We start from the raw sequence: 24,957 nt of genomic DNA on the forward strand, positions 1-24,957 counted from the left end.
TTATAAAGTGGCTCAAATGAAGCGCACATCAGATAAGTTAACACCAGATTTAAGTCCCACTGAGGCATTACAAAGGGAACAGGAGGGAACATGTGAGTAATGTCTTTCAAGAATCTATTGACAACAGGGGACTTGAAACGAGAAGGCTGATCAGGAAGCCTCAAGAAGGCTGAAACAGCTGAAAGATATCCCTTGATGGTGCCCAGAGCAGAGAAAGAAGAAAGAGGAGAACCTCAGAAAGAGGGGCGGAAAGGGGATTCACAGCCTTTGCTGTGCACCATCTGTTCCACCTGCAGGCGTATATCGTTTTAGTGGAGGGACGCCTTGCTGCCAGAATGACATCACAGACTTCAGAAGGCAAGTCAAATGGCATCAACTGCCGCTGCTCAATCTCGACGCATGGAGGTGGAGGCTGGACAGGTTCGGGTGGAGGACAGTCCCCTGCTGTTGCGACAGAAGGTCGTCCCGAAGAGGCAGTCGAATCGGGGAACGATTGACAGATTGAGTAGCTCGGGATACCAGTATCTTCGTTCCCAATCCGGAGCCACAAGGATGACTTGGGCCCGGTTGCGCCTGATCTTCTTCAGCACTCTGGGCAGAAGTGGTATAGGCGTATAACAGACCGTAACTCCACTCGCGGCGAAAAGCGTCTCTGAGCGAGTGCCGCCTTGGAAATTTCAATGCGCAGAACTGATGACATTGCGCGTTCTCTTCGGCGGCGAATAGATCTAACCAAGGCTCTCTCCACTGCCGAAAGAGACCTTGCGCCACGTCTGAGTTCAGACGCCACTCGTGATCCAGCATGCACCGGCGGCTGAGTTCGTCCGCCCTGGCGTTCAGAGAGCCCACCAGGTGTTGAACCACCAGGGTGTTGCCTTGATGTTCCAGCCATGTCCAGTGGCGCAGAGCCTCCTGACAAAGGGTCCACGACCCCACCCCGCCCTGTTTGTTGCAATACCACATGGCGGTGGTGTTGTCCGTGAACACCTGCACTACACTTCCCCGGACAGAGGGAAGGAATGCCTTCAGTGCAAGCCGGATCGCCCGCCGCTCCAATAGGTTGATATGGAGCAGGGACTCCGCCTCGCCCATGTGGCCCCCCCATCCCAGGAGGGACGCATCCGTCACCACTACGTGGTCCGGTTGGGGTAGGGAGAGGAATCTGTCACTGACTCAATCGCGGTCCGTGAGCCACCACTGAAACTGTCATGCAGTGCCCTCCGAGATCAGGACGTGGTCGGACAAGTTGCCCTGATGTGGAGCCCACTGGAACTTCAGGTCCCACTGCAGAGCCCGCATCCGCCACCTGGCGTGATGTACCAGCAGGAGGCCATCAGACCCAGCAGCCGTAGGACCATCCTGACCGAAACTCGGGATAAAGGCTGAAAGCTCGGAATCAGAGCCTGAAAATCCCGAACTCGCTGTTCGGGAGGATAGACCCGAAACTGCGCAGATTTCAGAACCGCTCCGATGAAGAGGAGCTTCTGGGAGGGACTCAGATGTGACTTTGGCACGTTGATGGAGAACCCCAGCGAATGCAGGAGAACGGCCGTAGTCTGGAGGTGGGAGACGACTGTTCGGGGCGAGCCCGCCTTCAACAACTAGTCGTCGAGATAGGGGAAGACTGGAACCCCTAATCTGCACAGATGAGCTACGACCACCGCCATCACTTTCGTGAACACCCGAGGGGCACTGGTGAGGCCGAAGGGGAGCACGGTAAACTGAAAATGCTCGTGGCCTACCGTGAACCGCAGGTAACGCCGGTGGGCCGGCAGGACGGGGATGGGGAAATGAGCGTCCCGCAAGTCCAACGCTATCATCCAGTCTCCAGGGTCTAGGGCAGCCAGAACCTGAGCTAATGTCAGCATCTTGAACTTCTCCTTCCGGAGGAAGGCGTTGACGCTCCTGAGGTCCAAGATAGGGCGTAGGCCACCTTTGCCCTTCTTGGGAACAAGAAAGTAGTGGGAGTATCAACCGCATCCTACTTCTGGGCCAGGAAAGCGCTCGATGGCCCCCTTGGCCAAGAGGGACGTAACTTCCTCCTGCAGAAGTTGCAAGTGATCCCCCGACATACGGTGGTACTGCGGTGGCATGGCTGGAGGGGTCGCCTCGAAGGGGAGGGAGTAGCCCCTTCGTACGATTTGCAGTACCTGTCCGAAGTGATGGTACGGCAGTGGAACAGGTGATGGCGAACTCTGCTTCCCACTGGCGTGGAATGGGCTTGAAACCTTGGACTAGGAAGGCTTTGAGAGAGATGCTGCGGGAGCAGATGTGGACTACCCGGCTCTCTGTCCAGCTGCTCCGCCACGGCGGAATCCATGTCCGCGACCGCGCTGAGGCTGGTTCTGCGGCCTGTGGCTGGAAGAACATGCGGGGGCGCCCTTTCCTTGGCCACGAAAGGGGCAAAAAGCGGAAGTTTGCTGGTGCTGGGCCGACAGGCCCAAGGACTTGGCCGTAGCCCTGGAGTCCTTAAAGCGCTCCAGCTCGCTATCTGCTTTGTCGCCAAAAAGGCGACGGCCATCAAAGGGCATGTCCATGAGAGTGCTCTGGACATCCCCTGAAAAGTTAGTGGACCTCAGCCAGGCGTGATGACAAATCGCCACGGTCGTTGCAATCGCTCTACCCAGCGAGTCCGTGGTGTCAAGTCCACATATGATGGAATACCGTGCTGCATCACGCCCCTCAGCAAGAGCCTGGGCGAGCCGTGTCCTGGCCTCCTCTGGACACTGGGGCAGCACGTCCGCCACTGTATCCCACAGAGAGTTGGTGTAATGGTCCAAAAGGCACGCGGTATTAATGGACCGCAATCCCAGACTGAGGGAGGATAACTGTTTCTTGCCAAACTGTTACATCCTTTTGGATTCCCGAACCGGAGGTGCGGATGGGAAGGCGGTTTGGGACGTGGAGGCCTGGATAACCAGACTCTCAGGGGTGGGGTGTACGGACAGAAAGCTGGGGTCGCCTGGAGCTGGGCGGTGGCGCCGGGCCACGTTCCGATCCACAGGAGAGACTGTGGAGGGCTTGGACCAAGTGCCCATCAGAACGTCAGTGAGGGCCTCATTAAACTGCAGTAGAGGCTCCGAAGAGCTTACTGGCGGTTGAAGTACCTCAGTAAGGAGGTTAGTCCTCACGGCCGCTGCAGGGAGCTCCAGGTGTAAGACCTGGGCCGCACTGCGCAGCACCACAGCATAAGTAGCACCCTCCTCCGTAGCCACGGAAGGAGGAGAGATGAAACCAGTGTCAGGTGAAGTGTCTGGACCACTGGCATCCCCCAGCTCATCTGCCCAGTCCTGACTTAACTAGCACTGCTGTGCCAGAGGGTCCTCAGACCCCTCTCAGTCCTCCCCTTCATCCGTGTCCTGGTAAACAGGCAGAAATGACGGAGCTGGGTCATAGGTGAAAGGCTCACCCATCAACACCGAAAACGGCGACACTCCAATGACAGACCCGGCCCGGCCCGGGGCTGAAACTAGGGACTGCGTTGTCCGAGGACGGCGCCTGGAGCGACACCATGGGGGTCGGCGCCAGCGGAGTCGTGAGGTCAACTGGCGTCGACCGGGATCCAGGCCTGGATCCCACAGGGACCTGCGGCGTCTGGACCGAAGTAGACTACAGCGCCGAAGCCGCCGGCTCGCTAGGACCCCCAGTCGGACCTGCCGGGCCCAGAGGCACTCCGGCAGGTCTCGACGGCGGAAACAGACTCCTCATGGCCACAAGGAAGTCTCGAATCTCGCCCGGAGGCGCATGAAGCCCAGGGACCGGAGGGTGTGGGGCCGGATGCGACTCCTGCAGCTCCGGCGGAGCCGCGCGGGTGGTGCACTCGAACATTCGGCCGAGTCGCGCGACCGGCGAGGGCAGTCAGAAGAGCGATGACGCTTCTTCGCCTTCTTTTTGCCATGCCTCGACCTACCCGAGTGCGAGGACTTGGATCCCGATGAGCGGTGATGACTATGGCTCCGGGACCTCGAGCGGCGTGGAGACGAATGCTGGATCTCGAGGAGCTTGCGGGACCGCTCCCGCCTAGCTTTCGACATCAAGGCCCGGCAGTCGGGGTACGACTGGTTATCGTGGTCGGCTTCAAGACAATAGACACACCGATGGTGGGGGTCGGTAACCGATATCAGTCGGTGACAGACGTCACACGGCTTGAACCCGGGCATCCCTACCGGCAGTAGGAGTCGAAGTCAACACGAAAAAGATAGCCAAAAATGTCCAAAAAGTTAGTCAAATAATGACTAAGGGTAGGCTCTTCCCGGATCTGCGCTTGCTGGCACGGAAAAAAGAAGAACTGACGTCAGCACGCGAGGGCGACGCGGAGCCGCTGACGACGCCTACCGATGCGCAGGGGTACTGCTGACGAAAAATCTTTCCGGATCCAGCCTGACGCCTGGAGATATTCTAAGGTAAGGAATCTAACTAACGTGTTTCTTTCAGATAAGGCATTACCGAAGGTTAAGTAACTTCTTCTTCTGATGGATACATCTGCCTGTGGATTCCTCACCTTATGAATAGAATCCCACAGCAGTCCCACTCCCGGAGGAGGGTGTCCACCCTTCTATACCAAAAAGTCCTGCAAAATGGCCGTCCCTCCTCACTTCGGAATCTAAGCAGTAATGCTTTGCAAAAGTGTGGAGGGAGGCCCAAGTTGCAGCCTTACAGATGTCCAGCACAGGAACATCCCTGGACAAGGCAGAAGTAGATGACTTAGCCCTGGTGTAATGAGCTCGATTGCCTTCAGGAGGCTCCTTACCAGCCAGAGCGTAGCATATCTTGATGCACAAGATGATCCACCTGGATAGAGTGCGCTTGTGCACCTCCTTGCCCTCCATGCGTCCAACGTAGCCCACAAAGAGCTGATCATCCTGCTGCAAGTCCTAATCGCCCTCCTAGGATCCAAGCGATGAAGCCTCTCCACCTCCTTGGAAGGGTGAGGGGGGAGGGGGGGGGGGGGATAGAAAGTAGGGAGGGTAATGGTCTGCCCTAGATGGAAGGGAGTTACCACCTTAGGCAGAAAATCAGCCCTGGTCCTGAGTACCATCTTTTCAGCATGTATGGTCAAAAACTGAGGCTTTGAACTCAAAGTCTGAAGCTCACTCACCCTCCTAGCTGAGGTGATAGCCACAAGAAGACCGTTTTGAATGACAGCAATTTCAAAGGACAACTATGCATAGGTTCGAAAGGGGAACCCGTTAAAACTAGATTCAAGTCCCTTTGGGGCATAATGAAGGGAGTAGGCGGAAACATATTAGTAAGGCCCTTACTAAACCTTAAAACAACAGGAGATTTGAATAGCAGCCGCTGATCAGGCAGACAAAGAAATGCCGATAAAGCCAACAAATAACCTTTAACAGTAGCCACAGCACAACCCTGCTGGGCCAAATACAACGAAAAACAAAATTACATCAGAGAGATGAGCCTTTAAGGGATCAATAGGCCTCTCTCCACACCATTTAACACATTTTGACCACCTGTAGGTGTAAATGGACGTAGTGGAGTGTCGCCTGGCCGATAAGATAGCATCCACCACATCAAGCTGGAGAGAGAAGGAACTCAGGTTGCCCCGTTCAATATCCAGGCATGAAGGTGCAGGCTCTGGAGGTGGAGGTGAAGAACCTGCCACTGCGAAAGGAGGTCTACCCTGAGAGGGAGACAGAGCGGAGGGTGCGATGAGAGGTGAGGTAGATCTGTGTACCACACCCTTCTTGGCCAATCCGGGGCGATCAATATGACTTGGGCCCGGTCTTGGCGAATCTTCCTCAGAACCAGAGGAATCAAGGGTATGGGAGGAAACGCATAAAGGAGTTGTAAGCTCCAACTCAACCGAAACGCGTCCCCCAACGCCCCCTGCATCGGAAACTGGAGACTGCAGAATGACAAGCAGTGCGCGTTCGAGAGTGGCAAACCGGTCCACCCGAGGAGTCCCCCACATCCGGAAGATGTGTCGAACTACCTTCAGATGAAGCCTCCACTCGTGGTCGGCGGAGAACTGCCGACAGACTGTCCGCACGCACGTTCAGCAACCCGGTCAGATGATTTGCCATCAAACAAATCTGATGGTCCTGAGCCCAAAACCAAAGTCGCTAAGCCTCTCTGCAGAGACGGTACGACCCTACTCCTCCCCGCTTGTTGAGATACTACATCGCGGTAGTGTTGTCCGTCAGGACTTGAACCGACTGACCGTGAAGGGAAGGGAGAAAGGCCTTGAGCGCCAAACGTATCACCCGCAATTCCTGAAGATTGATATGAGACGATCTTTCCTCTGGAGACCAAAGACCCTTGATCTCCAGATCCCCCAGATGAGCACCCCACCCTAGGATAGAGGCATCCGTTATCACTGTGGCCACCAATGGAGGAAGATAAAAGGGCTTTCCTTGAGACAGATTGCCCTCCACACTCCACCAAGACAGATCAGCTGCAGCTTCTCTGGAGACCCTGACAGACTCCCTGAGATCTCCGTTGTGCTGATACCACTGCCTGCAGAGGCACCACTGGAGCGCCCTCATGTGCCAGCATGCATGGTTGACCAACAGAATGCAGGAGGCGAACAGACCGAGCAGGCGTAGGACCTTCAGAACTGGAACAACCGCTCCATTGGGAAATAAAGGGATCATTTCCTGAATGCCGAGAATCCTTTGCGGAGGAGGAAAAGCCCGACACACAGTGGTATCCAGTACTGCCCCTATGAGCAGGCTGCGCTGCGAGGGCACCAGGTGAGACTTGGGCACATTTATCGAAAAACCCAAATTGAACAACAACTGAGTTGTTACCTGCAGATGATGTTGTACCATCTCTGGCAACTCTGCCTTCAGAAGCCAGTCGTCCAGGTAGGGGAAAACCGGGATCCCTGGCCTCCTGAGATGGGCAGCCACCACCGACATCACCTTGGTGAAGACTCGAGGTGCAGTAGTAAGACCAAACGGAAGGACCGCAAACTGGTAATGTTGCGAACCAACCGTAAATCGGAGATACTTTCTGTGTGATTTCAGGATTGGGATGTGAAAATACGCATCCTGCAAGTCGATGGACACCATCCAGTCTTCTTGTTGCAACGCCTGAAGAACCTGCGCTAGGGTGAGCATCTTGAACCTCTCCTGCTTGAGAAACAGATTCAAGATTCTGAGATCCAGGATGGGTCGTAATTTGCCATCCTTTTTGGGAATCAGGAAATACCGGGAGTAGCATCCCTGACCCCTTTCCTGCTCCGGAACCACCTCTATCGCACCTTTTTGTAACAGGGCAAGAACCTTCTTTTGAAGGAGTAGTAAATGATCCTCTGTGCAAAATCCTTGGCAAGGAGGGTAAGGAGGAGAGAATTCCCTGAAGGGAAGGGCGTACCCATTTTCTATCAGATCCAGAACCCAAAAGGTCCGAAGTGATCAATTTCCAATCTTGTAGAAAATGGGTAAGCCGATCTCCCACAGGACCAACATGATGCAGGATGGCGGATCTAGGGCTGCTTTCCTGCATTACCAGGAGGGGTTGGGGTGGTAGAGGAGGAGGAGGAGGAAGAGGGTTGACATCCGGCTCCACAAAGGCGACCTCTGCTCTTACCCCTATAGGATTTGTACAAGGGGTTTTGTTGCTGCTGCTGTGGCTGTCGGTAACCACGAAAGGTAGACTTGCCGAAGCCACGGTAACGTCTATAGCCATAACCTTTCGACTGCGTCTGCAGACCTAAAGACTTTGCTGTGGCCTTACTGTCCCTTAAATCTTTGCAGAGCAGAATCCGCTATCTCCCCAAACAGTCTGGAGCCATCAAAAGGCAGATCAAGAAGGGCAGTCTGTACATCGAGAGAGAAACCAGAAGACCTCAACCACGCATGTCTTCTTGTTGCAATGGACGAACCCATCACCCTAGCAACCGAATCTGCCGTGTCCAGACCAGACTGGATGACCTGGCGAGCCGAGCCTGAGAATCTGCCAGCACCTCCCTCAGATTTCCCTCATCCTCCTCAGACAATTTAGGAAGAAGTTGTTTGGCAGAGTCCATAAGGGCATGAATGTATCTACCCAACAGACAAGTGGCTTTGGTAGATTTCAGAGGCATGCTAGCCGATGAAAGGAATATGCTACTTACCAGAATGCATCTGTTCTTGGCATGTAGAGCTGCAGATCTACACACTTTTGCATAGATCGCCATCTGGTGTTGTGCCTGGATGTTTGCAGTTTGTTTTTCCTCTTGGAAAGTCTTTGGAAGTCACGAGGTCGGTGACTCCTCCCTTGGATCGTATTGCGCATGGGCTTCGGCTCCATCCTCAGATTGTTTTATGCCAACAGGGAAAGATGGAGCATAGTAATAACAGTGAAGAAACCCATGTGTGTTGTATCTAAATAAGATAGACTGGAACAGATACAGGTAGCCGGGGAGGCGGGTGGGCGTGTGTAGATCTGCAGCTCTACATGCCAAGAACAGATGCATACTGGTAAGTAGCATATTCCGTTCGAGGCATATGAGCTGCAGATTACACACTTTTGCATAGACTATATAGCAGTTCCCAACCTTAGCGGCGACCACCAGTATCTGTTGCAGTGGTTTGAAATAGTGTTTTTAGTACAGCCTGGCCCACACTAGCTTGTTGCTTGGTTTGCACATCTACACAGTAATGTTTAGTGAAAGTGTGCGGTGTTGACCATGTAGCTGCTTTGCAGATATCATCTAATGGGATGTTCCCTAGAAAAGCCATAGAAGCCCCTATCTTTCGTGTAGAGTGGGCTTTAGGGGGAACAGATAGCGTTCGTTTTGCTTTGTGGTAGCAAATCTGTATGCATTTTACAATCCACCTAGCTATCACTGATTTTGAGATGGGGTTGCCCTTGTGTGGTGGAGAGAAAGAGACAAATAGTTGTTTGGTCTTTCTGAAAGGTTGTGTTCTTTGGATATAGTAAAGTAAGGCCCGTTTAACATGTAGCGTGTGTAGAGCCCTTTCTGCAACAGTTTGAGGTTGCGAGAAAAATACAGGTAATTCTACCGATTGGTTTAGATGGAAGGGGGAAATGACTTTGGATAGGAATTTTGGGTTGGTACGGAGAACAACCTTGTTTTGGTGCATTTGGAGAAAAGGTTCTTGTATAGTAAGTGCTTGTATCTCACTGACCCTTCTAAGGGAAGTGATGGCTACAAGAAAAGCTGTTTTCCATGTGAGAAATTGCAGTTTGCATTTATGCAAAGGTTCGAAAGGCGGTCCCATTAGCCTTGTGGGAACTATATTTAAGTTCCACACAGGTGAGGGTGGTACTCTGGAGGGAATTATCCGTTGAGGCCTTCCATGAAGGCTTTAATGGCAGGCACTCTGAAAAGTGATAGGTGCTGTCTGTTCTGTAGGTAAGCAGCAATTGCTGCGAGGTGTAACCGAATGGATGTATATGCTAGGTTACACCTTTGTAGATGGAGCAAGTAGCATATGATGTGCTGTATAGATACGTCTAGAGGGTTGATTGTGTTGTTATGGCAATAAACAACAAATCTTTTCCACTTTGCAGCGTAGCAGGCCCTAGTAGTAGGGCGTCTAGCTTCTCTGATGACGTTCATGCAGTCAGGGGGAAGGTTAAGGTATCCGAATTCTAGGATCTCAGGAGCCAGATCGCAAGGTTGAGCTGAGCTGGGTCCGGGTGTCTGATCTCTCCATGGTTCTGGGTTAAGAGGAAGGTGAGAGGTGGAGCTTTTGGTGTGGTACTACCGAGAGTTCCAGCAGCGTGGTGTACCACGGTTGTCTGGCCCACGTTGGAGCTACTAGGATCAGTGTGAGGAAGTGCTGTTGTAGCTTTCGCACCACTAGTGGAATTAGTGGGAGAGGTGGAAAGGCGTACTCAAATTTGCCTGACCAGTTCATCCAGATCGCATTGCCTTTGGACAATGGGTGTGGGTATCTGGCGGCGAAGTTTGGGCATTTTTTGTTTTCGTGGGTGGCGAAGAGGTCTATCTGTGGATGCCCCCACATCTGAAAGAACTGGTGAAGTTCCCACTCGTGGATCTGCTGCGTTTGTCTGCTGAGCAGATCTGCTATGGTGTTTTGGACTCCTGGGACATGTTGGGCTAGGAGAAAGATTTTGTGTGGAATTGCCCATCTCCATATGGTCTGTGCTAGTTGAGAGAGCTGTGGAGAGTGTGTGCCGCCTTGTTTTTGAATGTAGTACATGGCCGTCATGTTGTCTGTGCGCATAAGGACTGCCTTGCCTAAAATCTGTGTGTGAAAGGATTTTAGGGCTAGAAAGATTGCCAGTAACTCCAGGTGGTTGATATGGAGCAACTTTTGTTGCGGCGTCCATGTGCCCTGCACTGTGAGGTGTAATAGATGAGCTCCCCAGCCGGAGAGCGATGCGTCTGTTAGGATTATTTGTGGAACCGGGTCCAGGAACGGTCGACCTCTGGAAAGATTTGTGGTGTTCCACCACTGCAGAGAGCGATGGGTGCGACCGTCTACCAACACCAGATCTGTCAGTTGCCCCTGGGCCTGGTTCTATTGGCGCGCTAAGCACTCTTGGAGTGGACGCATCTGATTCTTGCATGAGGCACTATGAAATTGCAAGAGGCCATCATCCCTATCAGTTGCATAAACACTCTTGCTGGGAGAGAGTGTTGGGGTATGAATCTCTGACGCAAAGCCTGAATGCTTGCAATCCTGGCAGGATTGGGGTAGGCTAATGCTTTTGAGGTGTCTATGGTGGCACCGAGGTATTGTTTTGTGTGGGATGGTGTTAGCTGGGACTTTTGGTGGTTCACCGTGAAGCCTAGCTGGTGAAGTAGTTGGATTGTAGTGGCGGTGTGATGTACACATTGGTTGTAGGACGTGGCTTTTATTAGCCAGTCGTCCAAATATGGGAAGACGTGAATGTGCTGTCTTCTGAGGTGTGCCGCCACTACCGCTAGGCACTTGGTGAATACCCTTGGTGCTGTTGTGACCCCGAATGGGAGAACCTTGAACTGGCAGTGTTGCCCGTCCACTACAAATCTGAGGTACTTTCTGTGAGCATGGTGTACCGGAATCTGAAAGTATGCATCTTTCAAGTCCAGTGTGGTGAGAAAGTCGTTCTGGGAGAGGAGCGGAAGTACCTGCTGAAGTGTTACCATGTGAAAATGGTCCGAATGTATGTATGTGTTTAGAGGTCGGAGATCTAGAATAGGTCGTAGAGTCTGGTCTCTTTTTGGTATCAGAAAATATAGGGAGTAGACCCTTAAATTTTGCTGATTGGCGGGGACTTGTTCTATTGCCTGTTTTTGTAGGAGGGAGATTACCTCCTGTTTTAGTAATGTGGAATGTTCTTGTGACCTTGGGCGTTGCCTGGGTGGAATGTTTGGGGGGGTAGATGTCAATTCTAGGCAGTACCCAGAGCGAATAATTTGGGTCACCCGTCTGTCTGAGGTGATGGTCTCCCAGACCTGAAGGAAATTTTGTAGCCTGCCCCCGACCGGAGTGGGATGGTCTGGAGGGAGCGGGGGAAGTCATTGGGTAGGCGGTATGGCAGAGCGGGCGGTATTTGTTTTGCCTCTGCCTTTATTGTTATTGCCCCTATAGCCGCCTCTTTGATAACCCCTTGTGAAGGTGGATTGAGCAGGGGATTTGTAGGAAGTGGACGCGCTATCTGAGGAGTAGCCTCTAGCCGTACCCCGAAAGGAAGAGCGGCGAAAGGAGCGCCTAGGATGGTGTGACTGCAGGGCTCCCATAGATTTCGCCGTATCCGTGTCCTTCTTCATTTTCTTGAGGGCCTCATCTACCTTTGGACCGAATAGATGTTCTTGGTCAAAGGGATGATTTAGGATGGAGGCCTGTACCTCAGGTTTAAAGCCTGAAACTCTCAGCCAAGCATGGCGACTGAGGAGGACACTAGTGTTAATGGCCCTGGAGGTTGTGTCTGCTGCGTCTAAGGCACAGCGTATAGAGGTGTTAGTTATAGTCTTACCCTCTTGAATTAATTCATTGGCCCTATTTCTGCATTTTTCTGGGAGATGGTGCATGATGGTTTCTAGTTCATCATAATGCGCTCTATCGTATCTGGCCAATAGCGGTTGAGTGTTGGCGATACGCCATATATTGGCTGCCTGTGACGCAGTGCGCTTTCCTGACGCGTCTAGTAGCTTTGACTCTTTGTCAGGTGGTGGTGCTTCGCCTGACTGGGAGTTTGACCTCTTCCGTGCAGTGGAAGCCACTAGGGAGAGATGGCCTGGACGGGTAAAGGTCATCTTGTGGGACGTCTGGATTATTATAGTTGTCCCATGGGTCTGGGGATCCTGTAGGGGTGGGGTCTTGTGGCACATCCCCTGGATCGTAATATGGGTCCCCCTGATCATCATAGTCTGGAGACGGGGTCGGGGAGCGATGGGGTGGGGGTGGAGGAGGTGGGGAAGGTATTCTGAAAGGGGAGGTAGCAGAGTCTTTCCTCTTTGGAGGTGGAGGCGGAGCCGGTTTGTCCAAATGTCTCTTTTTAGAAGAGAGTGCCAAATGTCCAGTTTTTGGATCCTTGGTAAGTGTCTTTTGCAAGGGATCCGGTGTAAACAGTTCCTGTGACAATGTTTGTTCCGTCGGCGCCGATGACGTTTTAGGCTTGTCCGTGCCGTGCTTTTTGGGAACCTCCGATTTCTTGGTTGGCGCCGAGGTGGGCTTCGGCGCGGAAGTGTCGGTGCTGAGGGCCTTATGGGGTTTGGTCGGTACCAAACGGCTGGGTTTCGAACCAGAGTGCTTCGGTGCGGAGCTCGGTGTTGAGGTAGAGGCCGGTCTCTTTTTCGGTGCCGAAGTGTGTTTCTCGGCACCGCGGGAAGGCTGGCTCGAGCCAGAGCCGCCGGAAGGCTTATTTGGCTTCTTCACTGGGCCCGAAGGTGGGGTGTTTGAAGCAGTGTCTCTAGTCTTGCCTAGGCCCGGAGGCGAAGGCGTGACCAAAGCCTTTTTGGGTGTCGGCACGGGTGTGGGAGGGGGTATAGTACTCATGACCCTCTGCGCCGGGGTGATGTCCTCCACATCCAAGTAGTCTGCTTCGGAAGCACTGACGAGGTCCTCTTCGGTGTGCTGCTGTCCCGGAGCTTCAACGTCGTCCCCGAAGATGTCGACTGGAACGGAGGTCGAGGAGTGCGCCATGTTTCGTCTGGCCCTTCGATCTCGAATAGTCTTTTTCGATCTGAAAGACTTGCAGGCGGGACAGTCTCACGCCTCGTGTTCAGGGGAGAGGCAGAGGTTGCACACCTCATGAAGATCGGTGTGGGGAAATTTGGACCCACATCGAGGGCACTTCTTGAATGGAGTTCTTTCCATCAGCCGGGACCGGAGCTTGGATAGGCCCGAAGGCCGCCGTCGACGTCTGGAATCGAAGATGTGTCGAAGAGAAGGTTATTGAGGAGATCTGGATGTGAACAATACCGCGATGAGCGAGGATTCCGCTTCGATCGTCGAACTGGAAATGTTCGGAACCGGAGCGCGAAGTATTACATCCGAGCCCGATGGCAGAAAAAAACAATCTGAGGATGGAGCCGAAGCCCATGCGCAATACGATCCAAGGGAGGAGTCACCGACCTTGTGACTTCCAAAGACTTTCCAAGAGGAAAAACAAACTGCAAACATTCGGGCCCAACACCAGATGGCGATCTATGCAAAAGTGTGTAATATGCAGCTCATATGCCTTGAACAGACCTTCTTCGCTAATTGTTCCAACCTCTTGTAATCCCGGTCAGCAGGAGCCTGCGGAAAAGCACCTGAGGACTGCTTGGAACAAGAAGCCTGTACCACCAAGCTCTCAGAAGAAGGGTGGGATGAAAGGAACACTGGATCCCCTGGAGCAGGTCTATATCTTCTGGACACCGACCTTGATACCGCAGGAGCAGAAAAGTGGGTTCCTCCATACATCAAGGATTGGCTCAGTCAATGCTTTGTTGAAAGGTAAAAGAGGCTGAACCACAGAGGAAGGAGAATGATGCACCTCTGTAAGTTAGGCGGATATTCAGCCATAGGAAGCTGCAAATTCAAAATTTCAGCAGCCTTCCTTATCACAATATAATAAGGTGCAACTTATTTCGAGAGGGAAGCCTTCTGAGAAGCAAAATCCCACTCTGGGGAAGTATCAAGTCCACTTGCCTCACACAAGCCCTCAAACAAATCTTTCGTATCATAAACTTCCCGTTCCTCCATCTTCTCAGCCTGGTACCGTTCCTCCTATAACAACCTCTGCGCTTCTTTCCTTGAGCGCACCTACGGATGCGGCCTTGGCGGTGCCACATGCGGCGTCGAAGAAGGATCCGCTGTAGCAACCGGCGCCGATCGAATCAGAGAAGTTTCATAGGATGGACCCGGGGATTGCCGAAACGGCGTCGACATCCTCCGAGCCGGAAATTGGCAGGACGGTGTCGTCGGAATAAATGGTACAAAGGGGGCCTGAGGATACTGATGAGGCACACCCAAAGTAAAAGCCATAGGACCCATCGGACCCGAAAGTGCTCCAGAGGGGTACGAGGCCTTGGCGAAAAAGCCATACATCGCATTTAAAACATGTGATGGATCCGAACCTGGCGCAGGAAACTGTGGGTACTGAGCCGGTTCAGGATGCGAACGAGGCACCTCTGGAGTCAGAGCCGCTGGAGTCACAGGCGGAGCCACATGAGCCGAAGGAACCTCAGCATCAGCCAGATTCGACACACCCTCTGGAGTCGGTGAAAATCTCGGTGTCAGTGAACGCTCCGGAGATCCTTTGTAAGATGGAGAATGAACCGGAGTCACCTGAGGAGAAACTGAAGGAGAAGGAGAGACAAAGTCCTTTACTAGACATCGATGGGCTGGAGAAGGCGACCTCGAAGCCACAGCCTTCGACAAACGGCGCCAAGATGCTTGCCTCTTCTTCTTCTTATGTTTTCTCTTGGAGTCATGCGACGTCAATGATCTTGATTTCAACCTTTTACGACCCCTTTTTTCTTTTCTTGCCTTAGCCATATATAGTTTGGCCTCCCGTTCCTTTAGAGCCTTCGGGTTAATCTTCCTGCAAGAAGAACAGCCCTCGACGTCGTGGTCAGACGACCATCACCAAAGACAGTCCTCATGAGGGTCAGTAATTGACATGTGACCCCCGCATTCTTTACAGGGCTTAAAGCCCGACTTTCTCGGGCCGATATGCCAAAACAGAGAGAGATACAATAAAAATTACAATGTATCCAGACAAAAGTGAGGAGAGTCGCAGAAAAAAACGTTCGCGTCGACAGCGCGGAAAAAAGGGAACTGACGTCATCACGCCGAAATGGCACTCTTATGGCTCCAGTGACGTCACGCGGAGCCGCGTGCGGAGCCATGGCATTGTGACTACCTCGTCGGCGTGGAGAGCTAGGAGAAAAAGTTTCAGAGGAAAGCTGGCGCAGGGGATATTCATAAGGTGAGGAATCCACAGGCAGATGTATCCATCAGAAGTATTTGCTTTTAACCACCCTTGGCGTCTTAATACAGCCGCCTCTGCCAGTTGGTGGAACCCAGTGTTGGCTATGTCCATAGCGCAATCAATTGTCTCTGAGGCTGCCCATCCTCCTTCTATGAGGATCTTTCTGGCTTCCTGCTTTCTGTCCTCAGGAATAATGTCTAGTAGAGAAGCTATATCAGACCAAATTTGTCTATCATAGCGTCCGATGATAGTCAAAGCATTGGCCGCCTTAATAGCAGTCGCAGTCATGGTGGAGAAAAGCTTTCCCATATTGTCAAGCTTACGCCCTTCTGTGTCCGGAGGAGTGGAAATCGGGGTGGCTCGGTTCTTGGATCACATTTGTGCTACCTGTGAAATAACAGAATCCGATTTCGGATGGCCTCTCAGACAAGAAGGGTCATTTTCTGGGGCTCTGTACTTTTTCTCTATGCGAGAAAGCACCGGTGGTATTGTTGCCGGGGTCATTATTATCTTTACACCCTCTTGCCAAATGTAGTCAATAACTGGAATTGTGTGCATTGAATTTCTAACCTCCTCTTTAAAGTCATACAGGAAGCAGTCTGTACTTTTGATTTCCATGGGGAAATGGAATCTATTAGAAGCCCTCTCCATTAAGTTGTGGAAACCCCCTATGTCTTCTGGTGGGGAATCCGCTGGATGGTGTGATGGAGGTGAAGGAGTAGGAATAATGTAGTCCTCCCAAGGGTCAGCAGCTGGATCTGGGATTTCGCCTTCTTCCGCTCTTCGTCCGAAGAGGAAGGGTCGACCGGATCAGCCTCTTGTGGCACTATAGGTGTTGCTGGTGAACTTGGTTTCTCAAGGATTTGCGTCGCCGGTAGTTCCTTGGGAACATCTTGAGCTGGAAATCTTCGCTTGTAATCTGCTAGTATAGCTTGAAGATCTTGAATTATGGTTGGCGGCAGATGAGCCATCTCTCTAGGGCGATGTTCTCGATATTCGTAATGCTGAAAATGACGGAGAGGAGCCAGAAATGGTTGGTAGTATTGCTTGTCCTCGTAGTCATCGTCAAAATCCTGGCACTTCACATGCAACTCCGAAGGACTATGTGCTACTCCGTACATACCATCCTCTTCATCCTCATCAGACTCCTGAAGGTCCAAAAGGTGCGACGGAGGCAAAGGGGAGATTTTACTATAAGCTGACATTTCCGGATGAAAATATTTCTTCGTCTCCCTAATCATCGCCACCGTCGACGGGTTTCTGGCTACAGCCGTTGAAAATCCTGTTGTCGTCAACGGAATCATCGTCGACGGTATAGTCATCGATGGTGTCGCCGTCGATGGTCTTGTCAATATTGTCGCCGACTAACCTGCCGTGTTGTCGTCAGCGACAGAAGTGGTATCTTCAACGGCTTCGTCACTGTAATTCTCACCGACTGCAAAGACAGGGCAGACAATGATGAGGGTGTCGTCGATATCTTCGTCGATAGTATGGGTCTGGAGAGGGCCATGGTCGTCATCGTGCTTGATGTCGACTGGGCCGACGACGTAATAGTATAACTTGCAGTCGTCGATGACCCAGGGGCTGTCATCGACAGTGACATCATCGATGGTGATTTTTCAAACCTGTTCTTTCCAGGATCAGATAAAGAGGCTCTGTGTTGCTTCTTTTCTTTCCTCATAGGGGGATTGGAAACAGAAGAAGAAGGCTCAGAGGAGACTTTAGAATGTATCGCCTTTCTTGAGCATTTGCTTTCTGGAGAGGGTTTAAGGTGTTTCCTGCCCTCCCCAGAGTCTTTCTCGTCAGACCTTGCTCTTTTATGAGGGCTAGGTGAACCATCACTGTCCTCCTCCAATGCCTTGTGGTGCTTAGTGGACTGTAACCACAGAAGCAGCCTCCCTTCTCCATCTCTTAAGGTCTTAGAAGAGAAAGTGCAACAGATTTTGCACTGTTTGACCTCATGGGCTGGATGGAGGCTGAAAATGCAGCCCTTCTTAGGATCATCAACATGAACTCTCTTCTTGCCACAGGTCTTGCAGGGCCTAAAGAGTCCTTTCTTATCAGTAATGATGAGTAGAAATTTTGAAGCAAAAAACGGAAGGTTAGAAAGCTGAGTAGAACTCAGGGAGACTCCCTTCACACACGACGTGCGGTGAAAATCTGAGGGAAACTGCCTCTGCTGGGAAGGTTCTAGAGCGTGCTAGCAGCTGACTGGCTGCATTCAACATTTAGTCCTTTTTTTAAAAAAAATAAAAAAAGGACATAGATAGGCTATATAGAACATGGCTCAGGGCCATTATAGCCTATGGCATTATTTGAATACGACTTGATTATTATACCGTGGGACTCCCATCTCTACGGCGGGGAATGACTCTGGCATGTGAATCTACGAAAGATACCCCAATACTGAATAACCACTGTTTTTTGTGTCTGGTGACCAGTAATCCAGTGGTGACTGGACTTCTGCTGAACCAAAGAAGACTTTGAGGGATGTCGACCCCTATGGCCAAAGTCGTCCCACCTGGACCAAGGAGTAGCCCCAGGAAGACCCCCGACCTCACAGCATCTTCAACTTCCTGTATCCCTTGCATCAGGACGACAACAAAGAAGTCAATGGCAAGGGAGCACTGACACCTAAACTGAACTGGAGACTGCTTTTATTGCCAAGCTAACCGTTTCTTCTGATCTTGTTGGTCACACTGACTGGCCTCTGGAGCAGCTCTGTCAACTTTTGGAGTGGGATCGGGCCTTCGACATGGAGGTGTGACATCCCTTGGACACAGTGTATTTTGGAGAAAAAACATCCACATATAGAGAAATGCGCAGAAGCTCCACATCACTGTAGAGTGGTGGGGGGGAGAAGGGTGTGGGGGTGGGGTTGGGGGAAGGAACTGACATTAGCTCTCAGCAGTGGTGCCTTTATAGGCTCCACACGTCATTTCTGGAGTGGAACGACATGTGTGTGGAGCCACCTCAGGCGCACAAATTTATTGCATGCAGAGGTACTTCAAAAAAGCTTTCGCATACAGTCGGACGCCTAGGGAATATTCAAAAAGTGAGGTATCTTGTTATAAGTCGATCAGAAAGGCATACTAACAAAAGTCCTACCAGGAGTAATAGAAAGATAAGTAATCATTGTAAGATATGAATTCAAACCTCCCTTTGTAATACTTCTCTGGCTCCCTGCCAGGTCTAGTTCTCAAATTCCTAACATAAAATTTCCTCCCACCCTTTCCCCTGTCCTCCTTGAAGTACACCTATTTTCTCTTTGTAAGGTACCTAAGGAAGGGCCCTCCTCACATTCTAGACTTCCAACCTGATGCATATTACTTAAATTCTCCATCCCAAACACGGTTTGCCGTGGTACTACAACCCTCATCATTTTAGTTCACTTTGAAATACAGGTAACTCTTCTGAAAACCACGCACAGGCCAAAGAAAAATGGCTCACCACTGCATAGTTTGAGTAAGATGGAAGGATCCAGATCTCATGGCCTGCATAGTGATCGACCTATGTGAAAGATCCACAGCCTACATCATTCCTAAAGTGGTTACTGATATTTTGTAAAATGTAAAAAATCACTATAGCTTAAATAAACGTTTCAAGGAGCATGGGGAATACTTCTAAATATGGTTTCTGGGGAAAAAATAACTATTAAAATGCCATGGTATAGAAATAGTTATTAACATGATCCAGCAAGGAACCGCAGACAGGTGCCAGACTGCTAAAATAAAAGGTGGGTGGCTGATTTATTTAAGTAAATATATAAAACCGCTAGCAGTTTAGGGTTAAACTGAAAACCCAAAAAAACGACTTAGATGTTCGAAAATAATTATACAGAAATGTATGCTAAACAATTTACTGCTGTACACACTGAAACAAAAAAAGACCACAGTCAATAAAAGAAAACAATGAATCTACAGCACTACTTACAACACTGAAAGTTTTCTGGTCAAGTTCTTCCGATTCTTCGGAGATAGGAACGGGATCGCTACTGGCTGTGATATGAACAGGTGTTTCGGCAAGGATGGTTCTTTTTGTTTTTTCTTTGTTTTCTTGTTTAATGTCACTTAGCTATTGATAACAGGTATGGCAGTATAGGGGAGGAGACAAAAAATAATTAACTTTAGCCAAAATTGAAAAAAAGTTCAAAAATGGTTTTACTCCTAAAAAAGCTCTAACCATTTTATTTACTTGTAATGAAATTGTGTGGTTGTTTAGTATTTTATCTACACTATCACATCTCCCATTGAATGTTTTTAAATATGAATTTGAATTTCGTTCACATTAAGTAAAGCTGTCTCAGTCTTTGCATCATGGGGCATCTGATGAGGCTACACATAAATAAACTGTTTTCGTAGCTCTAATAATGAAGAAAAGTGCAATTCACACTTGTGAGGAAATAAGGTGTATTTATGGTGTGGATGTGTGAGTTCACTGTGAAATACACTTACCGAACCCTATAGGACCAGTAGGTTTTGTTTGTCAAACCTTTATCTCAACCTTGGGTAGCTGTGGCTCTGAGCAGTCAAACTTACACAAAGAAACAAGAGTAAAACATTTCAAAAGTACCAAAAAAATTGCTGGAGAAATAACAGAGAATCTCATGATATCTGACACCAATTTATACAAATAAACTATTTTTAAACACTAAAATTAAAATGATCCACTAGAGGATTCCGGGGATATAGCAATTACAAGGTATAGTAAATATGTACTTTTTCATTTAACCGCAAACAAGAATTGGAAATTCAACAAATTTAAAACTTTCTCAAGAAAAACTTCAGCAAGTATAAATGCGGTCACAAAGTTATTTCAGGCAATGACTCCGACAGGGGGGACTAGAGGGGCCTAAAAACTGTTACCTAGGAGGAAGAAGCAGTCTTCAGTCAGTTCCAGGTACTTTTATCTTTTTGCCATAGAGTACTATGGAAGTGGTCTTGATGCAAGGGATACAGGATGCTGAAGATGCTCAGGAATTCTGTGGATGTAATGCAGTCGAAGAAAACAAGTTACTTACCTGTAACTTTGGTTCTCCAGTATTGGTAACTTTCATAGATTCCCATAGCTTGTACCATTCCCCATCATCGGAATGGGAGTCTTGCTAAATAGAAAAATAACATAGCAGTATATACAAAAGAGAAAGAAAGGCTTAGGCCTCATCTCATTTTGTAGCATATACACCTCTTTTTGTAAAAGAGACCAAACTAAAGCAACAACCAATCAGATTAGCCTCACCCCATAGAACCTCACTGAGAGAGCCTCAGATTTTCGTAGCCGTTGTGTAACAGAGTTACCAAATTTTCTGAAGGCTGAGCTTTCCCAGGGGAGGTGGGTGGGCGCATGGGAATCTATGGAGAACCAAAGTTACAGGTAAGAAACTTGTTTTCTTACTCCAGAATTGGAACTTTCATAGATTCCCATAGCTTGTTTCAGAGTAGTTAGCAGTTAGCAACAATGCACATTATATGAAATAAATATTAGCATAACCCACCCTGTGTAGGAGAGTAGGGTCTGCTTTCTATGTTCACCCCCACTTTTTGCTTTACTGGTTTTCGACTTAGATGTGGCTGTGGGCCTGCTAATCAGACCCACAGCCCTGCTGTTCTCTCTCTAAATTGATACTATGTACTTTAGGTGCATAACCCATTTGGATAGGATCACCTTATTGGCCCCTGTACAGTGTACCTTAGGTACCCAGGGCATAGGTGTACCCTAGGCCTACCAGGGGCTGCAGCATGTATTATGCCACCCCTGGCCTGGCCTTCCATTATGACACAACTGGCTGATCACTCAGCTGGGGCAAGGTCGTGTAATCACTCCTTGCTTAGGTGTAGTATTCCTATACCTATCTTACATATAGACACATGTGTACCTATCAGCCACTCCTATGGCAGGCCTTAACAATCCTGGAGGCAGAGTGCTTGGTAACAAGTGAGATGGTGCTCTAGCATGAGCTGAGCCTGTCTGCAGCTTTCGGAACCATGTCCTTATAGCTGTTCTATGATATAGCCAACATATACGCTTAAAGTGCCTTATATTCTTAAACGGTTATGGTAACTATGGTTTGGCTGTATCAAAACTTGTCGTGTAAGGTGTCTAACACTTTGGAATAATACCCCCATCCCATTTCTGGGGATGAGGATATTATCCCTCCCTTCTAGAGGGAGAGGACATGTTGTAACCTACTTACCCGGTTAAAGTTAACCAGAGCCCCAGCATCACAAAATGGATGCTGCTGCCACGACACAAGTCTGACCTCCTGCTGCTGGGAGTGATCCCGGCAAGGGAGGCTTGGACAATAGGTTTCCTGCCTTGGGAGGTGCGAGCACCACCTCAGACAGGCCTTAGTGTATTGGGGCAGGGAGGGATGAATGAAACGAGACACTGCCTGGGGCACACAAGGTGTCCCATGCATAGTCCAGTTCAAACCGGTGCTGGGGCACACCAGCCCCAGTGCTGGCGCGAAGCTGGACAAAGGGAAGGGGGTGTAACCACCCCCCTCCCAGGTCCCACCCATAAGGCGTGACCTAGCAGGCAACCCAGCCCCCCAGATTTGGATAAGAGTGGTAGCTGGGCCCCGGGAGATTAGATTATCCTGAACCTGCAACTTGAACAGAAACTCTGGACCTTCGACATTCGACGAAAGAAGAAGACTGAAGAATCTCCCTTGTGGCCAAGGAGTGGCTACCCTGTGCAAACAGGCACCATCAAGAGACTTACCCTTTGCTTTGCTGAAGTTCTACGAGGGACCGACTGCAGAGCCCGACCAGAGCCTTGACTTCCAGACTTCTCCGACCCTGATCCACATCCACAGTCGAGCTGAGATCCGTGGAGGCGACGAGAGACGTGGGACCGGCTACCTGGGAAAAGTGGCGAGTATCTTCCAGCGCAGCTTCTGAGGTACCCTCGAAGTTGTGCACCGGGAATTGAGAAGCCCCAACCCCAAGCACCATCTGCACCGAAGATCAGCCCCCCACACTCCACGAGTCCTGCGTGAGGCCCTTCTGCATTTTCCTGCTTGCCGCGTCTGTCCGGTTGCTTGCCCGTTGGCTAGCGGCCTTTGTGACGACACACCTTGAAATCATCACTGCTGGTTTGGCTCCTCCAGACTGGCTCCCGCTTCTTTGCAAAAGAGAAGCACCCCAGACCTTCCTGGTCTGCACCAGAAGCAAGTCCTCCGTTCTTCGTGGGTTCCGCTTGCCAAGGCTTGGTGAGTCCTAGTTCGACTTCGACGCCGCCGACAGCAAGAGCCTTCGTGGGACAGCTCGCCTACTGGTCCTGGTCGTCCTCGACGTCTCCTGGTACCCGTGGCTGCAGCGACAAGCTTCACCCTTCACCTGCAATCTACACGACATCGCCTGGTTCCTTCCTGGTTCCATGTGGTCACTGGCTAGTGACCTTGACTCTGTCCCTTCTGCTTGCAGGTACCCTTCCTTCTTGATCCCGGCCTTGGGATCCACCGGACACTCTGCACTGACTGCCTGTCAGCAACTTTCCTTCAGGCATCCATAGAAGTCCACGACAAAACACGACGCAAGTTCACACCTATGCACCCGCAGCCTGTGGGCAGGTAACTTGGGTACTTCGGTGCTCACGTGGGTAGTGACTATCCTAGGGTCTAGTTTCCGAGTCTCGACTTTCTAGTTGCTCCAGAAGTGTCCTAAAACTGCTCATTTCAGAACTGTACTATTTCTATCTATTAAAAGCATTACGCGTGAGTGTTTCCACTCTGCACCTGAATCCCGTGGGCCTCCCACTTCCTAACTGTTGGTAGTGTAGTGTAGCCCCAGCGATTCCCTAGGCCTAGGCCTATCCTATTTCCGTGACAGTGGTCCTTATACCACTTCTTTAGTATATGGTTTGCGTGGCCCCTAGGGCCTAACTGTATTACTTACCTGTGTGCCATAATGTATGCTCAAATAAGACTGTGTTGTACTTACCTCGAATCTCAAAGAGTGCTGAGGGTTTGACTAGAATAAATACACTTTATTTTATATATATATCTGTTGTGCTGTCCTTTCATTTGGTATTCAAGGGATTATATATGGTATCACAGCTGGCTTCACATGCCATTCAGAGTTTAGCCTAAAACTGCTCTTGTCCATGCTACCACTAGGATAGCTGGTCTATAAGGTTGACTTTACAACCAATCACCATAAGGGTTGTTTGGACTGATATAAGGTGTACACTAGAACTAGTGACATCATACATCAGGCCAACTTCTCACAGGCATCACCTGTAGCGTCGGAGCGGGAACCAATGTCAGGTGAATCTTTGATGTCGTCGTCGACATACCTGAAGCGGTCGTCGTCGATGGACTGATATTTTTCTCAGTTTTCCCCTCTGGAGGTACTGAAGCGGTTTTTTGAACAGCTTTTGTTTCCCAGATGGTGGAGGGGAAATAGAAGGCCCCTTGCTCGTCTTTTGAGTAGAAAATACCTCAGAAACCAGTCCTTCCCTCTCCTTTGCACCTCAGTGAGGAGATTTTAAGGGACTGCGTCTGTCAGACCTATAAGAGGTCTTTTGCAAGGCCTTATTAGGGAGGTCAGCTGAAGTTGAAGTAGAAGACCTACCCCTTTTTTGGGATCTCCTCGAAGATGTTGCAGAGGAGGTCTCATCGCTGTCACTGGATACAGTCTCTTTTCGTGACTTTAGCTTTTGTAGCCAGGTTAGTAAACGTCCCTCGCGGTCTTAAGGGTCTTTGATGAAAAGGTCCGGCATATCTTACAGTCCGTGGCCTTGTGGTCAGGGTACAAGCAATAAATGCAATCTTTATGCTTGTCTTCCACATAAAGCCTTTTATTTGAACAAGTGGCACAAGCTTTAAATAAAGCTTTTTTCTCCTTGTCTGACACCCCGAAGAGAAATAGCAGTGAAAGATGAAAAATCCAGAAGTTGAAGAGAAATCCGAGCAGAGCTCAGTGGAGACTCCTTAAGCCGAACGTGCGGTAGAAAATCTGAGGCTCTCTCAGTGAGGGGTTCTATGGGGTGAGGCTAATCTGATTGGTTGTTGCTTTAGTTTGGTCTCTTTTACAAAAAGAGGTGGATATGCTACAAAATGAGATTAGGCCTAGGCCTTTCTTTCTCTTTTGTATATACTGCTATGTTATTTTTCTATTTACCGAGACTCCCATTCCAACGACAGGGAATGATACAAGCTATGGGAATCTATGAAAGTTCCAATACTGGAGTAAAGGGATCTTCCTAAGGCTACTCCACGGTCCACGGGCTCGTTGAGGCGGTCCAGGTCTCTGACGACTCTCCCAGGTTCAGAAGACTCCGGGTCCTTGGTTCTGCACAGAGCAAACAAGTGGTGATAAGAAGATCTGGGCAACCAACTCACCCCAGAACTCTTATTCTGCTGCTGTGGCCCTGTGCTGCGAATAGGTCCGCCAATAATCCTTGGACTCTCTTGCTTGAGCTGGACTCTGTAACAACTTCTCCACAAGCAGGACACAGCAGGCACTGTGTCCCTTCTCCTTTGCTAGCCAACAGGTTTAGAAGGTGCAGTTCATGCCAGTGCAGCCTCTCTTCGCCGGCTCCTTGGTGGAGCCGGGCAGTTCTTCTTTGGTCCTCTTCTTTAGTCTGTTGAGATCTGGCTTTCAGGTGAGC

The 24,957-nt window shown here is 50.1% G+C and overlaps 1 protein-coding gene across 3 annotated transcripts in view; it reads right to left on the reverse strand.

The window, feature by feature from the left end:
* CHD1 (chromodomain helicase DNA binding protein 1) overlaps positions 1–24,957 on the reverse strand; it is a 1,484,343-nt gene that overhangs the window by 242,807 nt on the left and 1,216,579 nt on the right. For all 3 annotated transcript variants that reach the window (XM_085632544.1, XM_085632543.1, XM_085632545.1), the window contains one exon: positions 19,276–19,416. In XM_085632544.1, the coding sequence (XP_085488670.1) occupies positions 19,276–19,416 (141 nt within the window). The remainder of the gene's footprint in view (positions 1–19,275; positions 19,417–24,957) is intronic.

The sequence above is a fragment of the Triturus cristatus genome, chromosome 2_1, assembly GCF_964204655.1.
Source record: "Triturus cristatus chromosome 2_1, aTriCri1.1, whole genome shotgun sequence".
Taxonomy (NCBI): domain Eukaryota; kingdom Metazoa; phylum Chordata; class Amphibia; order Caudata; family Salamandridae; genus Triturus; species Triturus cristatus.